The sequence below is a fragment of the Aethalodelphis obliquidens genome, unplaced genomic scaffold (genome assembly GCF_003676395.1).
Source record: "Aethalodelphis obliquidens isolate GAN/ISIS:26980383/991018 unplaced genomic scaffold, ASM367639v1 scaffold23, whole genome shotgun sequence".
In the NCBI taxonomy this organism is placed as follows: domain Eukaryota; kingdom Metazoa; phylum Chordata; class Mammalia; order Artiodactyla; family Delphinidae; genus Aethalodelphis; species Aethalodelphis obliquidens.
Window position 1 is genome coordinate 14,875,885 of NW_020837967.1, and position 15,877 is coordinate 14,891,761.

At 40.6% G+C, this 15,877-nt stretch overlaps 1 protein-coding gene across 1 annotated transcript in view; it reads right to left on the reverse strand.

Annotated features, from left to right (window-relative positions):
- The window catches only part of CUNH10orf67 (chromosome unknown C10orf67 homolog), a 118,947-nt gene that overhangs the window by 46,845 nt on the left and 56,225 nt on the right, over window positions 1-15,877 (reverse strand). Inside the window, exons 6-8 of the mRNA XM_027121492.1 lie at window positions 13,262-13,409; window positions 12,116-12,174; window positions 2,177-2,242 (exon numbers count right to left, since the gene is read on the reverse strand). Of these exons, the coding sequence (XP_026977293.1) occupies window positions 2,177-2,242; window positions 12,116-12,174; window positions 13,262-13,409 (273 nt within the window). The remainder of the gene's footprint in view (window positions 1-2,176; window positions 2,243-12,115; window positions 12,175-13,261; window positions 13,410-15,877) is intronic.

Sequence of the window (15,877 nt, forward strand, 5' to 3'; positions counted from 1 at the left end):
AGGTCCAATGGTTAGGAATCCATGCTTTCACTGCCGCAAGCTGTGTTGCACAGCCAAAAGGAAAAAGAAAAAAACTGTGTAACTTCATGTGATGATGGGTATTAAGTAACTACACATATTGTGGTGATGATTTTGCAATATACACATGTATCAAATCAATCATTATGCTGTATACCTGAAACTAATACGATGTTATATGGCAATTATATCTCAATTTGACCAAAAAAAAAAAGGATAAAGGAAAGCCACCAAGCATAGGAATCACAGAAAGATTCAAAATTATTTCATATGCTTCTCCTAAAACTAAGGGTACATCATTCCATACTTTATTGCTTACCTATACTTACTGATCCTGCCTTTTTACTACAACCTCTTTGACTTTTTAAACTAGGCTCTTAATAGTCCAGAAAATAAACTGTATTGAAAACAGTAATAGACAAGCATGGAACAAAAACCCTTCAGGGAGCACGTCTTTTAATTTTTACAAAGTGACTCTGGTCAACCCCACCTTCTTCCACTCCTCCATCTGGCCACAATCACAAATCTCCATTTCTGGAAAAAAGCACTGTAGCAACAAAGAAAGCCCTAATAGCCACAAAGCCAGCCTCCCTTCCAAGTGAATAACAGAATCCCTTGGTGGGGGGAAGGGGGTGCCAAATAGTGATCTTGTTGGGCCCAAAGTTATGCCATGGAAACCCAGTCCTAAGAAGAACCTTAAGTACACTCCTTCTACTGAAAATATGAGCCTCCAGACCAGCTCTGAACACGCTAAAGGCTCTTGTGCTGTCGTGAGGTTTGCGACGCAAGATCTTGCTGCTTGGCAACAAGCGTGGTGCTCAACTTCTAAACAGCAAAATAAAACATGATTGGTTCCCCATGGGCAATATAATAGCACCAGTTAACCGCTTACAGTTCAAATAGAGCGGCAAAGTAATTCACAAACTGTGTAGTCCGTTCCTAGCATAGGCACGAACTCATTGATGGAGTAGTTTAATTTCTTCTCTGATACTGCTAACAAACTGACAGTTTAACATCTGCTTCCCACTCTATAAAAACACTTTGTATTTTAATGACAATGTGCACATTTAGTTGTTTGTTTTCAGAAGCAACTCCTGGACTGGGGGGAATGACAGAAGAGGAAGGGGGTGGGGCAGAAATCGACCACGTATACTCAGTTCATGGAGATGACTTTTATACGCCAGGGGTTTAAAAGTAAAGAGTTCAAAATAACACATTTGTTAACACATGGTTTCTGTGGATAGCTAACCATAATTTTTTTCCTGGCCTGCATTCCCAAGTTGGTTTCATAGAAGGCTTTATTGTAGTCCCAGAGCATTGTTTTGCATTAATTTCTATGACAAGGCACCCAAAACACATGGTGCTGAGAGTAACAAAACAGAGTTAGGGAAACAGTCATGACTTGGCACAAAGTGTGACAAGCTGTAAAAAAGGGAATGTTTCAATATCTGAAGTGGTGTTGATTTCCTATGAACAACCTTTTCTCTTCTAAACAGTATCATATTCTTTTCAAGCACATTTAGAACGCAAGTCAAGCTGTGTTTTATTTTTGATTATAATAAACACAGTCAGTTTACTGTAACAAAGACATAGTAGTGGTGATCAGTTGAAAGCCAAAGTACGACACCATGAGCTGGACGGGGGGTGAAGTCAGGGAGCCTGGGGGGGGGGGCGGGCGGGTAGTCAACTGATAAAATAAAAGACCAGCCGTCTGGAAAGTTCGCTTAAAAGAACATAAAAAGGCAGTGTTTTCTTATGAGACTAACACAGAATGCCAAAATATCTGGCTGGGCTCTTTTTTGTTGTCACTTATGGCAATTTGTAACTAAAAATAGTAAATCCTTCAAAATACTGGGCTCTCATATTTGTTTTTTTAATCCCTATAATAAAATACAAAAATTTTGTACACTGCTTTAAATTGTAATACTCTTTCTTGTATAAGACTCTTCTACATTGTACGTATATTTATTAAAGAACTACTCAAATTGTTTTCTCCAAAACAATCATTAAAAAATGTTTATAATTACGCATGCATTTAGATTATGGATAAAGGTGAAATGAAGAGTTCACAGTAAACAGTTACAAATAAAGTTTATAAAACTTTCATGATTAAGTTCCTGGATTCAAATTTATTAAGAAATAATGTAAATCCCCTTACCATTTCTTGCACTAATGATTTTTCAAACTCAAGCTCACATAGTAATTTGTCTCTGCCATTGACTAGCTGAAAGAGAGGAATATTACATTTTGATTAAAGGTAAGAAAATACTCAAGAGTCCTCCTCAGTGAAATCTAGTGAAACATTTTGATTCTAAATGTGAGGAAAATGGATTCCAATATGATCAAAGCAAAAATTAAATGTCCATAGATTACCATGTAATAATGATATACTACTATATAATTATTTTTATTATATAAGCAAGCAAAACATACATAAAAATGCCAATTTATTTACAACCTTTCTCACCCTACCCCCCAAAAAATGTGACTCAATGTCTAATAAAGCAAGTCCTACTCTATCAAAAAGAGCAATTTTGCTTTACTCATTATATGAACCATTTCTCTTATTTTAGGTTTTGGTGCTATATTTATATGCATATCAAGCCATATTCATAACAATTGAAAACAGCCATCAAAGCATATACTGCAGGGCCTTTGTACCAACTTGACTTGCTTCAGTATTTTATTTTTTATAAATTTATTTTACTTTATTTATTTTTGGCTGCGTTGGGTCTTCACTGCTGCGCACGTGCTTTCTCTAGTTGCGGTGAGCGGGGGCTACTCTTCGTTGCAGTGCGTGGACTTCTCACCGTGGTGGCTTCTCTTGTTGCGGAGAACAGGGTGCATGGGCTTCAGTAGTTGCAGCACGCAGGCTCAGTAGTTGTGGCTCACGGGCTCTAGAGTACAGGCTCAGTAGTTGTGGCGCACGGGCTTAGTTGCTCCGTGGCATGTGGGATCTTCCTGGACCAGGGCTCAAACCTGTGTCCTCTGCATTGGCAGGCGGATTCTCAAACACTGCGCCACCAGGGAAGCCCCACCTCAGTATTCTAAATGATCATTTGCAATTTGCATGTAGTATATACACTGACAAAATTCAACCCTTGGTTTTGACATCCATTCAATTCAATTAACTCATATATTCATTAATTTAATAAACATGTATGGAACACCTTTCAGATGCCAGACATTTTGTTCGGCTGTGGAGGTAGGGAAATGAAGTTAAACAGATCCCTTCCCTGGAGCACCTACAGTATGCTAGGAGAGCAATGTGAACAAAATAACTGTAACACATAAGAAAAAAGGTTAATAAGTCAAATCTTCAGGTAGTCGAAAAGCATAAAAATCCACATAACCTGGCAACCGTAATTATAACAAGTTCTGCTATACCCGGTGTCAATGGCACAGAAGGGCCATTTGACAAGGGTCTTGAAGGATCTTCAGAAGTTCAACAAGTTGGAGGAAGAGGAAATGGCAATAAAAACAGCAAAGTAACCACAGAGAAGCCTGGAGTAATGGAGGAACTGGAAAAAGTTTGGTGTTTGTGGACCCAGGGTGCATAGAGACAGGAACGGCAGGAAATGAAGGGAGACAGAGATTCAGGGTGATATTATGAGGGGGCTTGTTCACCTCAATTAGGAGTGGAGGGCAGACTGGTGTAAAGTGCAGAATAGGGGTTGGTTCAAATCAGAGCTCTGCTGCTTACTAGCTGTGTGGGTAAATTAATTCTATGCTTCAGGTCTTCGTTGTCCCATCTATAAAATTAGGATAATAAAACCTACTTTGAAGAGTTCTTCTGAAAAGAATTTGAGACAGCAAATGTGAAAGTGCTTAGCTGCTCCCGGCACATAAAAATCACCCAGAACATTTTGAGGTAGCCTGATTTTACACTGAAGGTTTTAGCATGTAAGATTAGGGTATTAATAACCATAGCAGGGGTGTGGAAGCTAGATTTGAAGGGGATGAGAGTGGAGACAGGAAAATGAAGTAGTAATCTATGGAAATGATGGGGCCTCAACTAAGTCTGTGACAATGTTGTTGCAGAGAAAGGGGATGGGGGTAAATTTTGGAAGGAATGTCTACAGACCTAATGACCAGCTAGATATAAGGTATGAAGGAGAGAGTAGATAGGCATTCCCTGGACTCCATGCTTTCACTGCCGAGGGCCAGAGTTCAATCCCTGGTTGAGGAACTAAGATCCCACAAGCCAAGCCATGCGGCGTGGCCAGAAAAACCAAAAAGGAGAAAGTAGAGAAGGACCCTAGATTTGTCACTTGGTCCTCTGGGATAGATGCCAATGTCATTCATTTAAGTGGGGAACACAGCCAAGTCCAGATTTGAGGAGTAATGAGTTCAAGATCTGACACTGAATTTGATGAAAATGTAAAGCTTTTTTTTTTTTTAGCAAATATTTTTGAGAGCTAACATGAAGGTAATAAAGGATTGACACAGTTCTTGACCTCCAGGGAGCAAATAGTCCCAGGTATGCGGGGGCACAGAGGAAGCCCTTAATTACCATAGGGGACAGAAGGAGACTGTCAAAGAAGTCTTCCCAGTGCATGTAACATGGAAATTGAGGGTGAGGACAGAGTTAATATTACAGATGTGGTGTTCAGGGAAAACATGAAGCAGGGGGAAGGTTCAGAAGTCATTTGTAACCAGATGTGCCAGTTATGGGAGAGTCTGAAGTCAGCCAGAGAGAAAACAAAGACCAAGGATAAAGAGAATTCCCAAGAATGGCATTCAAGTGAAAGATGGAGAAGAAGGAACCATTGACAGATATTGCTTGGGAAGGTGTGAGGGAGTGAGCAAAACATCAGAAGCAAGCACTGCTGCAGAGGGCATCTCTGACATGGGGCATAGTCCTGCCACAGAGAGTAGAAGATTCAAGAAGGAATGAGACTGAAAAGGATTGAGGGCAAGATGAACCTCATGGTGACCTTACCAACAGGAAAAACTAGCAAAAGGGGTGTGAAGAAGGGGCTAGTAGATACAGGTTTCTTTTAGTTGATATTTGAAGAAGAGTGAATGGTAATTACTTCAGGGGTGATCAGGGTCAAGGGACACCACCCAGAATGATGGCTTGGCTGTATCTGTAGGCCAGAGGGAAATGCTTAAAGGCATGTGAGAGAGAGAGGGAGAGAGAGAGAGAGGCTGATGAAGAAAGGTCCCAGAAGAAGAAGAAGAAGGAAGCTTGTGAAAATGACTATACTACCCAAAGCAATCTACAGATTTAATGCAATACCTATCAAATTACCAATGGCATTTTTCACAGAACTAGAACAAAAAATCTTAAAATTTGTATGGAGACACAAAACACCCCAAATAGCCAAAGCAATGTTGAGAAAAAAAATGGAGCTGGAGGAATCAGACTCCCTGACTTCAGACTATACTACAATGCTACAGTAATCAAGACAGTATGGTACTGGCATAAAAACAGAAATATAGAACAATGGAACAGGACAGAAAGCCCAGAGATAAACCCATGCACCTATGGTCAACTAATCTATGACAAAGGAGGCAAGGACATACAATGGAGAAAAGATAGTTTATTCAATAAGTGGTGCTGGGAAAATTAGACAGCTACATGTAAAAGAATGAAATTAGAACACTCCCTAACACCATACACAAAAATAAACTCAAAATGGATTAAAGACCTAAATGTAAGACCAGACACTATAAAACTCTTAGAGGAAAACATAGGAAGAACACTCTTTGAATAAATCACAGCAAGATCTTTTTTGACCCACCTCCTAGAGTAAGGGAAATAAAAACAAAAATAAACAAATGGGATCTAATGAAACTTCAAAGCTTTTGCACAGCAAAGGAAACCATAAACAAGACGAAAAGACAACCCTCAGAATGGGAGAAAATATTTGCAAATGAATCAATGGACAAAGGATTAATCTCCAAAATATACAAACAGATCATGCAGCTCAATATCAAAAAAACAAACAACTCAATAAAAAATGGGCAGAAGACCTAAATAGACATTTCTCCAAAGAAGACATACAGATGGCCAAGAGGCACATGAAAAGCTACTCAACATCACTAACTATTAGAGAAATGCAAATCAAAACTACAATGAGCTATCACCTCACACTAGTTAGAATGGGCATCATCAGAAAATCTACAAACAATAAATGCTGGAGACGGTGTGGAAAAGGGAACACTCTTGCACTGCTGGTGGGAATGTAAATTGATACAGCCACTATGGAGACAGTATGGAGGTTCCTTAAAAAACAAAAAATAGAATTACCATATGACCCAGCAATCCCACTACTGGGCATATACCCAGAGAAAACCATAATTCAAAAAGACACCTGCACCCCAATGTTCATTGCAGCACTATTTACGATAGCTAGGTTATGGAAGCAACCTGTCCATCCACAGACAAACGGATAAAGAAGATGTGATACATATATACAATGGAATATTACTCAGCCATAAAAAGGAACGAAATTGGGTCATTTGTAGAGATGTGGATGGACTTAGAGACTGCCATACAGAGTTAAGTAAGAAAGAGAAAAACAAATATTGTATGTTAATGCATATATGTGGAATCTAGAAAAATGGTACAGATGAACCAGTTTGCAAGGCAGAAATAGAGAACAGAAGTAGAGAACAAACATATGGACACCAAGGGGGGAAAGGGGGGTGGTGGGATGAACTGGGAGATTGGGATTGACATATATACACTAATATGTATAAAACAGATAACTAATGAGAATCTGCTGTATAGCACATGGAACTCCACTTTGCTGTACAGTAGAAACTAACACAACATTGTAAAACAATTATACCCCAATAAAAAAAAATTCAAAAAAAAAAAAAGAAGGAGGAAGAGATGGAGTCAGGCAAATGGGTGGAAGGATGGGTCAAGGCAAAGAAGAATGTCCCCTCTTCTGATGAGAAGGAGTAAAGGTGAGGCTAGGTAAGCTAAGTGACAGGGTGAGCAAGAGAGTGGAGAGGGGAAAAAAAAATCCAGGAGTCCACTGTGTTCTCTGTGAATTAGAGAACCGCGAGGAGGAATGGAATATGGAGTTGGGGAAAGTGGTAATGATGGAAAGAGCGGCAGTGGGTGGTTAGAAAGGGTGCTAATTACAGATACAAATGACTACCTATAAAATAGATAAACAACAAGGTCCTACTGTAGAGCAAAGGGAACTATATTCAATATCCTGTGATAAACCATAATGGAAAAGAAAATGAAAAATAATATATATATATGTATATATATAACTGAATCACTTTGCTATACACCTGAAACTAATATAGCATTGTAAACCAACTGTACTTCAATCAATCAATCAATAAGTTTGTTTTTTTTTAAGGATGCTAATTAGATCCAAGGGAAAGGATGGGTAGAGGGAGGGCATAGCACCTAAAGGCAAGGATCAGCTTGTCTCCAATGGCACAGCTCAATCCCTGAGCAAGGCCGGGGAACAGTGGGTACTGGTTACATGAGAGCCTCAGAAGGGGAGGTGGTGGTGTAGTTGAAGATGTGAAAGGCTGAACGGTGGGTTTAGAAAAGTAAAGGAATGAGAAGTGGAAGGAAAGGAAAAGATTTTGTGTTGAGTCTTATACCTTGGTCTGAAAAGAAGTGTCATTAAGTTTCCAATGGGCATCAGTTACTGGCGAACACCAAGGCCCTTGGCCCCAACCCTTCCTGCCTCCGTAGATGTCTCTCAGCAATGATCTCTTCTCTCTGTTGTACTTTTACCCTCTCATTCTTCTTTCCATCGACGTCATTTAAAAATACTCTAGTTTCATCTTTTAAAAAATTCCTTCCTCAACCCCATGTCCCCCTCCAACTACTCCCCGACCCCTCCCTGGCCATTCGCAGCCAAACTTCTAGAAAGTTGCACAAACCCACTGTCTCCACGTCTGCATTCACCCCCCATTCTCAACTGCTTCCACGTTCCAGTAAATGACCCTCATTAATTACCAGGGTCATTTTACTTGCCAAAGCTAATTGTCCAATCCTCCCTTTTTAGCCTTTTGCACACCTGGCCTCCGGGCAGCGCTGGGCACGCGGAACGAGTCCTTTCTCTTTGAAACTCTTGCCTGGCTTCTGTGATAGCCACTCTCTCTCCTGCTTTCCCCCTGCTCTACCTCTATTGTCATTTTCATTTGAATGTCAGTCTTCACTTCTCTCCGCTTAATCTCTCCGGCCTTCAACCTTCTTAAAGACCACAGCTTTTATTGCCTAACCATCTCCTGAATTCATCCATCCGCTTCATCCCCGTGTCACCGCCCTCCTTCTGTTTCGGGACTTTATATTTCCCCTAGTTACGGACGCGCAGGCTCAGCGGCCATGGCTCACGGCCCTAGCCGCTCTGCGGCATGTGGGATCTTCCCGGACCGAGGCACAAACCCATGTCCCCTGCATCGGCACGCGGACTCTCAACCACTGCGCCACCAGGGAAGCCCTATACAAGAAATCTTTTAACTGGCCTCTCTGGCTCTGGATTTTCCTCCCTCCCGTTCACCTTTTTTCTGAAACACGAATTCGATCCTGCCCCAACGTTCAAAGCTCCCCATCCATTCAGAAGGCAACTCAAACCCCTTGGAATAACACTCCTCCATGATGCGCCCTGCTTCTCACCACCCCTGTTCCCACACCTCCTTCCGGCCAAAGCAAGTCATGAGCCCTCTCCCTTCTTTTGTTCTGGCTCGTCCACCTCCCCTTCACCCTTTCCTGCTAACGCTGACCTTGCTTCCAGGAGTCACCTCGGTGCCCTCCCTCCAGCCTTCCCCGATCCTTTACAGTCCAGGCTGTCTGTGCGACCACCTGCCCCCACGGCAAGCAACGCTGCCCTGCTTCCTGACACTGATCACACCTGGGCTATAATCTCTGACGACTGTCCCCTCTCAGAAGGAAATTCATATTTACAAATTTATAAATTCATGTATTCAGCCACAGGTGGAACACAGACTCAGCTGTCATTTGATTATTAAAATTTAAACATAAAAGCTACCGAATCCCATAATTGACAGCATTTAGCCCATGGAGACGGCAAGAGGTCAGCCTACCCAAATTCCATCCCATTTTCAACTTGTTTTTAATTGCATCCTGGACTGAAAAGGGGAATATGTAGCTTATCCAGAGGCTTCTGAGCTGCCCCTTTCCTCTCTTCCGGTTCTGTTTACTCCTCCCTCACACCCCAGACTCCCCCCTCTTCCTGCCCCAACACAAATTCTCACCACGTGGTCTCACCAGATCCCACCTCCTGCTCCAGCCATAGCAAATCACAGAGTTCCACGGGCGTAGCTTACACTTTATGCATTCACACGCTGCATGCAGCTCTTCCGCCCTCCTACCCACCTGGAAAAATCACTTCAAGCGAAGGAGTGTGAGATAGGTGTGGAAGAATAGGTGAAGCCTTTTTCTAGAACCTTCCAGGTAAAGCCAGGCATCTCTTCTCTATGTACGTACTTCTATTACAGTCCCTATCACCCTGCCCTATGGTTTTTGTCTCTCCCTCCAGACTTGATCTCCCCCACAGCAAGGCTGCATGTGTGTATATAACACTTTTGTATCTCAGCAGTGCCTGGCACTAAAAGGCATCTGATGAACATTGCTGAATTAATTGATTTAGTGGAGGACATTGGAAACAAACAGGTAAATGTCAGCTGTCATTTTGTTCAACAACTCCAGATCTGCTCTCCAACTGGCAAAGCACTTTGACGTACATTACCTCATTCTGTCCACACAGTAAGCCTGTGAGACTCAGGAAGGAGGATGAGGAACCAGCCCAAGTGGCCATAGTGTCAGAAATGGAACAGGAACCCTGATCAATACCAAATTATACCTACACTCATCTGGGTAGAGGCCCAGTGCATATAAAGAAAAAAAAAAGAAAAGAAAAGAGACAGGATAAAAAAAGATGATCAAACAAACTACGGATTTGCTATATTTGTCTAGAACAGAGCTGTTGAATATAAATATAATGTGAGTCTTATATATAATTTTAAACTTTACAGTTTATAGTTGAACTTATAGCCTTGTTAAAAAGGTAAAAGAGGGCTTCCCTGGTGGCGCAGTGGTTGAGAGTCCGCCTGCCGATGCAGGGGACACGGGTTTGTGTCCCGGTCCGGGAAGATGCCACATGCCACGGAGCAGCTGGGCCCGTGAGCCATGGCCGCTGAGCCTGCGCGTCTGGAGCCTGTGCTCCGCAATGGGAGAGGCCACAACAGTGAGAAGCCCGTGTACAGCAAAAAAAAAAAAAAAAAAAAAAGGTAAAAGAAACAGGTGAAATTAATTTTAATAATATATTTTGTTTATCCCAATAGCTATTCAAAATAGTATCATTTAAATGGGTAATAATCCACATTAAAAATCATTAGTGAGATATTTCACATTTCTTACGGTACCTAAGTCTTTGAAACCCAGCGTGTATTTTTCGCTTAGAGCACATCTCAATTCGGGGGCTAAAATTTCATGGGAGATATTTGATCTGCATTTAGATTTCATAAAATTTACAAATAAAAAGGTAGATTCACATATTCAAGTTATTCAAAATATACATAAAAGTTTTTCAGTAACTGAAACAAATATCAGTATTTTTATACTGAAATTTAAAAATTAAAATTAAACAATTTAAAATTCAGCTTCTCAGTTGCACTAGACACAAGTGTTCAGCAGCCACCCATGGCTGGTGGCTACCATGGGGCACTGCGGCTCTAGAAAGCTGAGGCAGCATTTAATCGAAATACTTAAACCCACAGAGGGTATAACCAGCCACTCAGGGGCTAATGGCCTAACGGTGAGAGTTTCTGCTTTAATTTCCTTGAACTGCCCCCAGAGAAGAGTAGGCTCATCTGACTCATCTTTCCCAGAGACAGTACTGACTGAGTAGTTTAAGAAACATTTACATAAACGGAGATGGTTCCCTTGCAGGTTATTAAGTGAAACTAGAAAGCTGAGATTTCTTTTTAATTTCTTTTTAATCTTAGAATTTGATGCCAAGAAAGTTAAACTTGTCAGTTCTGTAGACTCTTGTTATCTCTGTAAGAATGGCATTTGCACCCTCATCACTGAAAACAGGATGAAGCACAAGAAAATGACATCATGTTGTGAAAACCTGTGATGCATTCAGTGATCACAGAAGACATCTCCCAGCTCTGACCGATCATGGCATACATTTGTTTACAAAACAGTTCTTGGAAGTCATTTTATCTAAAACCTAAGGATACCCAGAGCTGCAAAATCAGGTTGAAACCTGAATCTAAGTCACCTGAGCTCTGGATATGAGGCTAGTGTGACTGAGGAACTGAATTTTTAATCTTATCTAATTTTACTTAATTTTTATTTAAAAATTAATACTCGATTCAGTTCACGGCAACCTTTATGTTTATTTGGAATAATCGAGGATGTAAATCCACGTTTCGTCTATAAATTTTATGAACTCTAACTACATTCTCATTCTCTGAGTCACTCAAAGAGTATTTTTATTTTTAAGTGTGCCGGCACGGTGCTGAGCGCTGGGAAGAGATCAGAGACCGAAAGACAGTACTGTCTCTGGGTTGTGGGGTCTTCGGCAAGGCAGACTGACCATCACAGAAAAGGGTTTTGAGAGCTAAGAAAGCACAAAGCAGGAGCCCCTGACCTGGGTGTGGAGGGCAGGAACTGCCGCGGTCCTGCGGCATTTGATGCCCCAGGAAATCTTGATCTTCATGATATCAAAAGAATTTCCTGCTCTAAATACAGATTTCCTGGATATACAAACCCAGTTCATTCATATACAGAAAAATGAACATAAACCAACATCTGATCTGAAAATAAGGCTGCTCATTTTTAATAATATCATTTTTCCACAAGCACATCTTCGGACTCCCTGTGTCATATGCTTTTTCAGTTCTTACAGTCAACAAGGTAGATACTCAGTTATCCCAAATAAAAGAAAACATGAATTTGTTTTCAAGATGGAATCCTTTTTCATTACTAAAGAAATAATCCTGAGTAACAGGCGAGATTAAAAACAGAAACCGACTTTTCTCTACATCATAAGGCAAGCGGGACACAGGGTTATTTCACCAATTATGCTGATATTGCCATTGAAAAGAGTCATTCATCAATGCAAAAAAGTTACAGTACCTTTTGAATGGTTTTATGATCCTTTTCTGCCATCTCTTTCAGACTTATAATTTCATCTTCTGTAAACAAAAGGAGAGAGAGGCCAAGCATGAAATTACAAGCTTATGGCCCTGTATTCAATCTGCCTGCTTCAGGGCAGGCTGTACACTGCTGGCAGGCATGGTGGACGCAAGTCCTAGCAGGACTGTGACCTTCACAACTGCCCTTGACATTCACAGCCTTCTTCCTGCTGTTCAGATGGCTGGTCAGATAGGGATTAAGAACTAAGTTCAAGATCCAAGTGTGGCTCAGGGTTGAAAGCTTTTCATCGATACTAGCAAGAGATATTTCTGCTGTTAGTCACAGCCAATACAAACGGCTTTAGCAGGTGGTACTTTATGACTCAGTAAGAACTACCGAAACCTGAAAAAGCATTACTATACCACATCAGAAGAGAAACGAAACTACACTGACGTGGTATAATTTTACATTCAAGGAATATTGTCCTATATCTGATTGTATCAATGTTTTGCTGTAAATTTTGAATTGCCTACTCATAGCTTTTCATACTGCAGATTAAGGATATCATTGTGTGACTAACATAAATACAAAGATAGCAGTACATGTAAAGACGTTAAAGCAATCTAACTTGGTGATTTAAATGCAATATTTACCAATGTTTATAGATATAAAAAAGAGGGTATAAAGTCTACAAATGGAAATTTGTACTTAACATTTGTACCAAAAATTGAAGATAATGTAGTAAGTAGTAGCATATTTTTCTGAAGGGCCAACTCTGTTTCTCCACAAAGCACACCCCAATATATATGCTTAAATATTAAAATGTTATAAATTTTAGATAATTAAGCACATGAAACAGAAATCAGCACAAGTTTCTATTTGTTTATAATATTTCTAAGTGATATAGAATACTGATTAGCACAGTGCTTGGCTTAGAAAACAACCACCCTGAGTTAAAAAGGCATGGCTAGGGGAGTATGACCAATTTCTGTCTCAAGAAAAGAATGAAAATGAAAAGTGGCTAACGAACTGATGTTTTAAATGTAGGTAACCAAACAAACATATGTTTGGAAAAGACAAGCATGGCTATGAATTTTATAAAGTGCCCAATGTAGAGTTTTCTCAAAAATGACTTTAAAATGTTACCTAATAATGAATTTTCTTTTAGATTGAGTCGGATGTCTTCTTCGAGTTCTGAAATGACTTGAAGCAGTCTCTCATTTTCCACTTTGTACTCCAAATTTTCCTTTTCCAGAGCTGTTCTTAGAGGGCTGTCGTCTTTGATAAAAGAGTCCTAAAAGATGGAGAATTCCATATTTCTAAGCAGGGAGCCAAGGATTTAAATATGCAACACAAGACAATACAGATACAGAAGAGCTATCATATAATTTTCTGAATTCTATTACACACTTATAATATGAATAGTAAAAAGGAAGGAGACTAAATAGAGCTTGCTGGGAGAAAGGCTGCAGTACATTCTGTACAAAGACCACAGCACATGGGGACAGTTTATTGACAGGAATAATGCATATCATACTGTTTGTGTGCCCTCATCATTCAGGTCAATTCATTATGGAGGCAGCTGGGGCCCCTCCACCCACACTTCCCTCTGTGTGTGTCTGAAGTGCTGTCCGCCCGTAACCAGGCAGGCTGGGGAGACCGCGGATGGGCAGCAGCCGGGGGGGGGGGGGGGGGGGGGGGGGGGGGGGGGGGGGGCAGCAGCGCCGGGGGGGCGGGGCAAAGCGCACGGCTAAGGAGGGGGGCTTGTCGCCTTTGTGGCATTCCCCAGTGTCAGTGCTGCCAGTGTCATGAGGAGCACATCACATGTCAAAGTGGTGACGTTTTCAGGCTGGGAGCCGCATGGAGTCCATCAGGCACACGGATAACCACACAGTTGGTTTTCTGCTTGGTGAAGGAGCCACCCAGAGGCAATTCATATTCTGAACATTAACGTGGCTTTGCATGCCTGTCACACTGGGACTGTGCAGGCGTTTAATGCTATTGAGGACTTCGGTTTAAATCTCTATGCAAACAGTGATTACCTTGTAAGAAGGTTTCAGGATAACTTACAACAAAAGACTTTAAAGTTATAGTTTTAGTAAAGCAAACTCATTTACATTTTTATTATGTGCGTCTTTTGTTTAAATCTTGCCATGTCCATTATGGGAGAAGCTTTTTCTTACGCAGTAGAAGCTTATGGGGACAGCTAGTCTTCTTTTCTTCTTCTTCTTCTTGTTTGTTTCAAAGCTTTTGAAAACATCTGAATATGCTTGCTTATGGCTGTCTAGATTTTATTGCCGCGCTTTTTTTTTTGAATTAAGATGTAATGAATTGGAGAAGCTGGTGCAGAACTTTATACTTCATGATGATACAATATTAAACTGATTATGCAATCTCAAAATATTAAACAGCATGTTTGAAAGTCATTGTATTGTTACACTAAAAGAGAAAAGCGTCTACATGCCTTCCTTCAAAATTAATATAGACACTAGAAATACTTTTGAACTTTAATCTTCAGGTGAATTATAAGCTATTCTTTTTGTAGCAATGCCATGATTGCAAATACACAAGAATAAATTCTCCTCTCAAAAACAAAACCATTCCTCCCAATATAACTGGTGTCCCTTTGAAACTATACTTTGATTTAACTTTAGAGATATTTGAAAGTAAATTATTAAAAATGTTTTCCTCTGTGGTTATAATGGTTAAAAAGAAAAATAAGTGGGTACAATGTTTTATAGTACATGAATAAATCCTTGAAAAACAACAAGTGACTTACTAATGAAGTTAGTTATATCAGAGTTAATATTTAAAATAATGTTAAATTTTGCACTAAGCCCAATTATGAATCTTCATGATTTTGAGTCACCATTCATTTAAATTATTTAACCCCAATTCATTCTTAACTAACAAATCTAATAGCTAAGAAACAACACTGTTTTCTTAATAAAGAATCCCAGTCATTAATTTCTTGTCCCACATGGTTCAACTTGAGAACATCACAGAATGTATTTATAGACTAAAAAAGCTTTCTTAAAGACAAACAACATTTGCCTTAATAGGCTTAAGCATACATTTCCTAACAGTGGCAGAAAATGAACATCCACTGTGGATTACGTGAGCGCTCATTATTATAAACTAATCGAGAACTATTTGAATTAATCAGATGAAGTGTAAAATTTACCAGTGGTAGCAGCTAACACCTAAGTGCGTTTTCTAAAAATCTGGTAGAAAAGCAGGAAACAAGGAAACACGTCCAACTCGAGGGGTTTTTTTCTCCACAAATCCATCGACAGCCCCTCTTCCTGAAAGGTTAACCTTTAGCTCTGTCCCCACCATCTGTCAGCTGCAGGAACTGCAAGTAATTAACTATTCAGATTCTCACAGCAATGAGGACACTCATTAGCAAAATGAACAAAGGGATAGTTCTGGGCGGCTACGGTCATCTGTTACACTCTGAGTGGCAGGTTTTGTGGTGGTGTTCCTTCGACCATCTGCCCACACCACTAGCTTTGGCTCACTTAAACCATGAGACTTCTTTAAAACAAACTGCATTAACAAACCGAAGTTAAGAAGGATGGAGATCATTAAAAGGTGGTTAACTGGGCTTCCCTGGTGGCGCAGTGGTTGAGAGTCCGCCTGCCGATGCAGGGGTCACGGGTTCGTGCCCCGGTACGGGAAGATCCCACATGCCGCAGAGCGGCTGGGCCCGTGAGCCATGGCCGCTGAGCCTGTGCGTCCGGAGCCTGTGCTCCGCAACGG